General features: G+C 37.7%; 1 protein-coding gene across 3 annotated transcripts; it reads left to right on the top strand.

Annotated features, from left to right (window-relative positions):
* Nucleotides 1-1,595: 1,595 nt before the first annotated feature.
* LOC105060766 (uncharacterized membrane protein At3g27390) lies at nucleotides 1,596-7,881 on the top strand. 3 transcript variants are annotated; one of them, XM_073257598.1, is made up of 11 exons: nucleotides 1,596-1,754; nucleotides 2,493-2,601; nucleotides 2,911-3,103; nucleotides 3,626-3,762; nucleotides 4,288-4,576; nucleotides 4,695-4,801; nucleotides 4,961-5,132; nucleotides 5,274-5,469; nucleotides 5,557-5,797; nucleotides 7,310-7,545; nucleotides 7,635-7,881. In XM_073257598.1, exons 1-11 carry the CDS (start codon nucleotides 1,661-1,663, stop codon nucleotides 7,757-7,759), a joined length of 1,899 nt encoding a protein of 632 aa, XP_073113699.1. In that variant the 5' UTR covers nucleotides 1,596-1,660; the 3' UTR covers nucleotides 7,760-7,881. The 3 variants fall into 3 exon arrangements, with proteins under 3 accessions (XP_073113699.1, XP_010942909.1, XP_073113697.1); XM_010944607.2 differs by having other exon boundaries at nucleotides 7,310-7,731; XM_073257596.1 differs by lacking the exon at nucleotides 4,288-4,576 and having other exon boundaries at nucleotides 3,626-3,784; nucleotides 7,310-7,731.
* Nucleotides 7,882-9,285: the final 1,404 nt, after the last annotated feature.

Here is a 9,285-nt window from a genome sequence, read left to right as displayed (position 1 = left end):
CTCTAGCCTCGGTAGAATAAGATAAGGTAAGAGACATTATATATTTTTCTATCTATAAGAACTCTCTCAATGTGAAGCTAGATTGAAAAAGCTTGTCTCTCATGGTCCCTAATTTAACATTAAATAAATGTGAAGCCTCAAGCTGCAAAGAGCATATTGCTTTTTTTGAGAACCTGCCATATTTAAGTTTTTTTTTTTTGGTAGAATAAGTTAATTAGTTATCTTCTCTTCCCATCCTTGGCTATTTCATTGGAGTTCTAATTGAACACTGTTCAGATAAAGCTTGAGGCTAATCTCATATCTAATTTAAATTTGAATAAAAGTTAAAATGGATAATTATCTCTGGATACGTTAAAAACAAAGTGACCAAAGCCAGACTATGTTTTGTTTTATTTTTCATTCTCAAAGAAAAACTCTCCAAACCCTATCCAACACACATAAAATCCCATACCCTCTCCTTTTTCCAATAGGCCCGTACAATATATTAGCATGAGTCTAGAATTATGGAAAGGCAACGAGAAGTTTCTATCATAGTTGTTCTTTAGATATCAATCACCAAAACATATCTCAGGAACTAATCATCCTTTGCTACATGATACATGGAAAGCAATGATTGAACTAAACCTCTCCAGAATAGCACAGATCATATGCCTTTTATGTACTGCTCAATCATATGCTATCCTTGAATACACAAGTAGCCGGTGATAGAAAGTTAAATCTCTCCATTCAATCTCCAACTGAACAAAAAAAAGATCGAATTATTTTACTAAAAATATCCTGATATGATTTTTTTAAAAAAAATACATAATTTGATGAAAGTTGTTTGGTTTCCTTATTTTTATTTTTTTGAAATAATTTTTATAATTTATTCAAAAATAGAATTGAAAATTTTTCACTTCCACTATTTTTAAAAATAATTTTTGACTTATAAACAATTTATAAAAAAAAGAACTCTTTATCTATTAGAAAAGAACAACTCACTATATTTATTTATATCTACTTTTCTTCCTTATGATAAAATCTGATACACCGACAAAAAGCATCTCTCATAAGTTTTTCCTTTCTTTATCGATCGTCTCTTTCTATTTGATCCTTTCTTTACTTTGTATGAAGAGTTGAATGCCTTATGGTGTAGAAGAAAATTATGTCTACTTAGGCGAAGGAAGAGAATCTTCCATTTCAACCCCAAATTGAGTATAATTTTACTATTTTATTAAACAAATCCTCGTAACAAGCTTCTCCCTCTCTCTCTCTCTCTCCTCTTACTCTCTCTCCCCTCTAAAAAGCAAAGAGAGAGAGAAGGGGAGGAAGGAAAAAAATTGATTTTTTCAGAAAATAAAAAAGAAAAAAAATTAAAATTTGTCTTTTGGAAGAAAAAAAAAAAAAAAATCCTCCTCCTTGATCAGTCACGTGCGTTACACGCCATAAATTATTTTGAGGATGACGGAACCACCATGGCGATCGAAGTGAGGTGTCCCTCCTAACCGCTCTCAGAAATCAAGCAGTTCACGAGAAGCCCGCCTGCTGACAGACACGTGTCAGGGCTTGCGCCACGTATCGCACTTCCCTATGTCCGGCGTTTTGCGGTGGGTGGATTTCTTCCTTCTGTTACCCATCCCCCTCAGGCCTTCTGCTCTCGCGTAGCCAAAAAAAACAAAACATGGAGGTCCCCATAGGCTTTCTGGCTAAGCTATGGAGCTTTATCTCATTCCTTCCGTTCTTCTTCATTCTACTGATGCTTGGCATCCTCAAAGGTACATTAAAAGTCATTAAAAGTCATTTTATATTCTAAAGAACAAAACCTAGATTGGATTCAAGGTCTTAAGAAAACAGGGGTCTCTCTCTCTCTCTCTCTCTCTGTGTATGCATGTATATTGATCATATTTGTCTTGCTGTTTACTATTAGGTGTGATTAGTTGAGCAATTTAATGTAAAGATATTTTATACTAGCTCCAAAGGAAAATTAAGATTGGAATAAATTTAAGATCGCATTTGGATGTCTTAACTTGAAAGGCTTTTTCTTTTTTCCATTAAAGAAGTTTTCTTTTTTAGATTAGGGGAAACTAGTCCCCACTTTTTTATCGTATACCAACCTCACCTCTCAAGCATTATTAATAAGCAGAAGTTCTGAAAGTTAAAGTAATGAGATGAGATGAGATAGAGAGAATGGGAGATCATGAATATGCAAAGCTCTACTTAGAGTAGAAATTTCAGTAATAATAAAAAAAAAAGAGAGTTAAAACATACACCCATCACTGTTGTTTCACTTAATGTTGTCCTGAATGCGCTACAATTTCATTAAACTGGTCCATTTTGATCTACTACTGGAACAGGGTTTAAATTTACACTCAAGTTAATGTTTTATGCCATTTAGATATGCTTCCAAAGGCTCTGCTACCAGTTGTCAATTAAACATTCAGATATAGCAGCAGTCATATTTCTTGCAATGTTCTTGTGTACTATACTCTCTTATGGCTTTTTTCTTTTTGCAGCTGCTGTCATTGGTCCAGTAGTAGCAGTAATAATTTTCGTTGGTAATTCTGCCGTAATCGTCGGTCTTTGGCCTGCACATTTCATCTGGACTCACTACTGTGTAATAAAGTAATCTCCTTGTCCCTTTACATCCTGCCATGAGAAAACAGTTTACATGAAGAAATTTCTGTGGTTTGAGATACACGGGAACACTTTCCCATTCTCAAATAGGAACATTTATCTTCGCCAATCACCTCTTTTCTTTCACTAGATTATGCTAGAGTCTAGAGATCCTAATCAAACCTCAACTTGATGGTCGTCTAATAATTGTCAATGCCAAGAACAAGGAAACATGATACAGTGGCATTTGCTTCTATGCTTTTTGATGCTTACAATTGCATCTAGGGTCTCAACTGTGCTTTGTATTTCTCATGGCAGAACCAAGAGACTTGGGCTTGTTCTGAAGGTGTTAGTGTTGCCGTGCCTGCCAGTACCATTGCTTTTATGGCCAGTATTCAGCATTCTTGGGAGCCTCCTTGTAGGAATAGGATATGGGTATTTCACTCCACTAATTGCAACTTTCGAGGCTGTTGGGGAGGGTGTCATCAACAAGCTTTATCACTGTTTTGCTGTAAGTTTTACATAAGATTACAACAAAGATCAACAAAATATTTGGATCCATAAAGTAAGATAATGTCCGGTACTATTTAAAATTACATGCTCAATTCCAATGTTGTAACTGGTGGAACCAATCAAGCTTGCAGGAGAACATTGTATCCAACTATTAGTAAGTTAGTGGAGTGGTCGCCTCACCAGTTACTTCATTGAAATGTATGAAATAATTAGTACGAAATGCAACAGCTGAAAAACCAAGCAAAATGTTCTGCAACGAAACAGCCAGCTCAATAGATAGGTATCAAAAACAAAACGGGGGCCAATGAACCTGATTTACACGAAACTCCAAGCACCTGCAAAAAGAGAAAACTATTCTACCTGACATTTTTTTAAAAAACAAACTAGTAAGAGATGCAATGCCTTACAACCTTACACTCATGAACAGAAGCAGTGGAATGAATAGCCACCACACATACCTAATCATTCTGAAGACAGATTCTCAGCACACTCGTGTCTAACTTAAGTGATACTTTGACAGGATGGATGCATAGGCACAATCAAGGGAGCTTGTACATTGGTGCGGGACTTCACAGACTTTTGCTTTCACTCCTACTTCTCATTTATGGATGACCTGAGTGAAAAAATAGCGGAGGATGAGAAGCCAATGGATATCAAGTATGGAATACTTCATTTGCACGTAATAATCCAAATTGATGAAGTGTTCCACCACCTGCTGTCAGAATGCCTTGTGCTTCTTATTGCAGTTTGTGAATTTCTTCAAAATGTTTATTTCACTTTTCCTTGAAAGCCCATGCACACTAATTTTTAATGATTTGCTCATGCCATTACTACTTTTTTTATTGACTCTATAATGCAGAGTTTCTCATGACTCATAAGATCAAAATTTCTTAGAATATTCCATTATGACATCAAGATGCAACAAATGCCATTCACATATTAATTTATGAATTTAAGCACTAACGTGAGGAAACACAGATCTCTACTGTTCATGTTAGAATTATCATTTCAGACTCGATCATGAATCACATAATCTTGATCATTTTAAAGTGTCATTGCTGCATACTTATTGAATGCTTGAACTTCTTTGCTTTTTGAGCAAAAAGACTTCATATTCTTTGAATTACATATCAATGAACATCTACTATTTTTGATCAAGTCATATTTTGCTTTTGTTGGAAGGTTATCAAAACTACCAGGTTGTTTGCTTGTTTGCCTTCTTGCTGTCCCCATAGATGTGTTTATGGTAACTGGCTTGGCATTATGGAAAAGTCCCTACATGTTGTTGAAAGGATGGCAGCGGCTGTTTCAGGACTTAGTTGGGAGGGAAGGACCTTTCCTAGAGACAGTTTGTGTACCTTTTGCTGGGCTAGCCATCTTGTTATGGCCTCTAGCCGTGATTGGGACAGTGCTTGCTGCATTCATCTGCAGCTTCTTTCTAGGACTCTACGCTGGAGTGATTGTTTATCAGGTCTATGGAATATATGAACTCTAACGAAATGATATTTACACCTGTGATACCAGTAGGCACTTGAGCATTAACTTCTAAATGATATTCTAAATCCTTGATGTTTATTTTTCATTCACAGGAGAATTCTTTACAGATGGGACTTGCATACATTGTATCTATTGTATCGATCTTTGATGAGTACACAAATGACTTGCTTTATCTGAGAGAAGGTTCCTATCTTCCAAGGTGCCATTTGAGCTTTTACCCATCAATTTACTCTCACCTACTTCACCAATAGAAATTATCTAGCTAACTACGAGTTCTTTTTTTATAATTATTCATTCTCTCAAATCACTACACTAGGAAACCTTCTAGATTCTGAGACTTAATGCTTATGACAGCCAGGCCTAAGTACCGGAAAGCTCAAGTTCCTACTGAGAATATTGAGAGAGAGAATCAAACTGAACAGAACAAGAATGAAAATGAAAATGTTCTATCGGCTGTTAACAGAACTAGGTTGGTTTCGGAACGAACCAAGACATTGAAAAAGGCTATCCAGCAGCTAAGACCTATTCAAGTAAGAATCTCTTTCTCTCACACACACACACTCTCTCTCACATGCATGCACGCACGCGTGCTCTCCCCCTCTCTCCTCTCCACCTAATACAAGATCCATTCCTCTCTCTACTCCACCTAATACAAGATCTATACGTTGTAGATATGGGACTGGCTTTTCAGATCCTGTGAGTTAAATGGAAGGGTATTACTTGCTGAGGGTTTGATCAGTCTCGCAGATATAGAGGAATGCATAATCCAAGGAAATTGCAAGAAACTAAGCATCAAGTTACCTGCCTGGTGTATCCTACAGTGTCTGCTAAGATCTGCAAAATCTGATTCGCATGGATTGCTTATATGTATGACCATCTACCACATAAATCCCTTTTTAGATACTTCTAGGTTGGTCATGAGTTTTTTGTTAATGTTCTTGATGAATTCATCAGCTGATGAGGTGGAGGTAACAAACTTTAACTGGCCGAAGGATAAAGTGCTGGATTGGATTCTCGGACCGCTTTTGATCATGAAGGAACAGATAAAAAGGCTGCAATTAGATGAGAATGAAGAATCCTGTTTGATGAAGTTGATTATGGTCAGGAATGGTGACAAGCCAGAGGACTGGGATGATAGCGGATTCTCATCAGATGACAACGTAAGAAGAGCTCAATTGCAAGCAATATTTAGAAGGTACGTTCATTGCTGCTTTAACTAAGAGTGTTAGAGACGTATCCTTGCTGGCAATTCTTTATGTTTTAGATCATTTAAACGTATCTTCAGGTGCATCATTTTAACATGAGCTCATTCTTCTGGGGCTTTTTTCAGTGTATATGGAACCTTCTCCAGCAGATGTATCTTAGTTGTCATAAGATTGAGTGTGTGGACAGAATAAGGGGAAAAACAAACAAACAACAAAAATGAGAAGTTCAAAAGATGGAAGAAAGAGGCAAAGAAAGCTAAGGAGAGGAAATGAATTCTGGAATCTGCCACAATAAACCTGAATGCTTCATAAACGCACCAGAAAATCTACTTATAGCTCTTCACTCAGCCATTTAACAGATCCCCAACAAATCTAATCCTATAGAACTTCTAATCTGACCCTTATTTTCTTTTTTACCAAAGAATGCTTAAATCAGTGCATACTCATCGAGAACTAAACTTCTGACTACAACTAAGAGTAAAACATTAGAATTGGGACAAAGGCTGTGAAAAAGAAAATATGGCATACATTTTGAAGAGATCTTTCTAATGCTGAAATCTGATAACCATATAATGGATCCCAGGAACCATTATATAGTTATGCCTTATGGAAGCTTGTTGATTCATTGTGGGTTGCACTTAGTTTTGACTTTTTTGATCATCCATATGATGGATCCCAGGAACCATGCTGCTTCGGGTTCCCCTCTTCAGAAGAGCTTATCCTCGAATACAGAGTTGATCTTCATTTTTTTTTGTTTCCTTTGCATGCTTGATATGACATTAGAACAACTATAGCTGCAGACCATCCCTACGCAAGTCTTTCGAGTTAAACTGGAGATCTTTGATTCTTATCACATTTCTCCGAGTCCCTGCTACATGTATAAATTTCCCCTTCAAGTATGGAAAAAAAAAAAAAGATATTAAGCTGATCATCATGATTTGCAATTTTGCATTCTTATGAATCTTGTCAAACAATCATGGTCTTCTAGAAATGATACTTAGGCAAATGATCACACCTGCAGAAGTAACTTGATTATTGTAATTGCCAATGAAGAAGGGACATCAGGCATTCTCAGTAAACATTTTCAGGGCTGTTCAACCAGGCCAGATGATTTAGGCTCCAGTTTTATTTTGAATTTGTCAAACACATTGAGAAACTGTGTTTCCAGTGCTTACTGCAGTTAAATGACAATGTTGTATAAATTTCGCACAAATGACACTGGTTGAACGTTACCATGCTGTCAGTCTGTATTAGGGTTAAAAAATGACAATGTTGTGTAAATTTCCCACAATTGACACTGGTTGAACGTTAGCATGCTGTAAATCTGTGTTAGGCTTTCCTTCTGATGCAGCCGTTTATTTTTGAAAGACAAACCTTACAAAAGCTTTTGTAGGAGAAAAGGAAGTTCTTTAAACTGTAGAAAGCAAACATGTGTCAGCATATTGAGGAATAGACATAGTCCTAAACACCTATTTCTAACAGATATGCCTTTTTGTGCACAGGCTGCAGGGAATTGTTGCTAACATGTCCCGCATCCCAAGTTTTCGGCGGCGATTCAATAATTTGATCAAGACGTTGTATCTGGAAGCAATAGAAAGTGGTACCCTGAGTCGGGCTGAAGTGGGTTCAAAGTCTAGGGGCAAGATCAACAGGTTGATTGACAGCAGAGAGATGCAAAATAGAAATACAGAAAGTGAAGGTGAATCAAATTGGCCCGAGACAGCGGCGGCATTACATGGTGGGAGTTCTGTTTAGGAGCATGATATGAGTTTCTGACGATCATTTCATGAGAGTTTTGCTGCAGCATTTTCTTGTTTATTAATGTAGTAGATCAATTACTTAGATGTGTAAAAAATGGAAACAGCAACATGTCAGTTTGTTCATACATTTTTTGTTGTTTTATGATCGAGAATGTGGCAGATGATGAGACTTCTTATGTACTGTTGTGGTGAAGTAGAGAGAGCAATAGGAACAGATGCATGGAACCTTGAGCAGCCAGTGTAGAACCCATACGTAAAAATGATACCCGGAATATACTGATGTCTTTGTTCTTAGGTGCAGATGTTTGAGCAGACTTTCACAGCCTAATTTGATAGGATGAATAATGTCTTGTTTGGTTCTAAATCGCCATAATCCAGAAGCTAATGGCTCACAAGCTGATTGTGCATTGCTGGTATGGACACAATCTATTTGAGAAAGACAGGCCAGAATTTTCCCTCTGGTTCAGAGGAGCAAAGCGTGCAGATCAGCCAATTCATGCATAACTATTCACGGTTTAGACTTTAGCAGCGTGGCTGATCAACAGTTTGATGTGTTTCGAGTGCAAGTTTGCAGAGTTTGCTGCAATCCGAGCAGAGTCATGTTTTTTTCATCATGGTATATTTGATAGATAACTCTAGTTGGAGTAGCAGGAAACTGCAAACAGAACATCTTGATGGTCGATTTGACCAAAATATTCCTATCAAAAATCATGCCTTTTAGCTCCTAGAATGTGTGCACTAATCTGGTCAGAGAAAATATTAAACCTTTATAGTTGGCCGCGATGCACATACAAACTGAGAAGTAGAAACTTCATTATAAATTGACCAGTCCATAGGGAATAAGAAGCCAAACAGTTACTAAAAGCTCACTGATTTTTTCACCAATGTAGAGATGGCAATGTTGCGCCATTGCTGTCGAGAAGGGAAGAAGGAAACCGAGAGTGCAGGAGAACAGAAGACAACTGTGGTGGGGTTTTGCCTTCGAATCCTTCGAAAAATTTTCCTCGAGTTGCATCGCGCCATGGTCCTTCTGCCACAAAAGTCATAACCGAACCCACCAATGAATTAATCAAGTACACCATTATGAGACTGGCACCAGAAACCTTGGAAATTTTCGAGTTTGCAACAACGTCATCACCTGAAAAGAAAAGGAACAGAAGGAGAAGAAAGTTTGGCCGGAAGGAATAGGGATTCGAGATCGATCGGCGTTGGGATATTGGGGAACGCCTGGAAGAGGAGTCGGATGGAGGATAGTGGGCGTGAAATGAGCGAGTCAGAACGGGGCGAGTTTTGCGTGTTTTGGAGTGAAAAAGGCTACTCGAAACTTGCATAATTTCACGTGGACTTGTCCGAAAAATCATTTTCTTTTTTTTTTTCTTTTGATTTTTTTTGTAAGATTATAACACAAATTTTATGATCGTTAAATAGAGGGATAAAAACGACCGATCGTCCTAATAAACAGTTAATTTATTTATCTAAGAATTTAATCATATCTTTGGTTGTTGGGGAATACCGACTGACTCCACTCATGCCGACTCATCATCGGACCTACATGACCGACGTCCGATTCCGCCGACCGACCGATCGACAGGTGCCATTATCGATCGATTAACGGCTATCGACCGACCGAGGATACGTCGGTCGGACAGACTTTTTTCACTCTCCCAACCGACTGCACTATGGAGTCCGATGCCCGACTCCTGCAACGTGCCTGACTG

Source organism: Elaeis guineensis, chromosome 1 (assembly GCF_000442705.2).
Source record: "Elaeis guineensis isolate ETL-2024a chromosome 1, EG11, whole genome shotgun sequence".
Lineage (NCBI taxonomy): Eukaryota > Viridiplantae > Streptophyta > Magnoliopsida > Arecales > Arecaceae > Elaeis > Elaeis guineensis.
The sequence above is the reverse complement of the archived record's forward strand: the minus strand, read 5'-3'. Positions and strand labels throughout refer to the sequence as shown.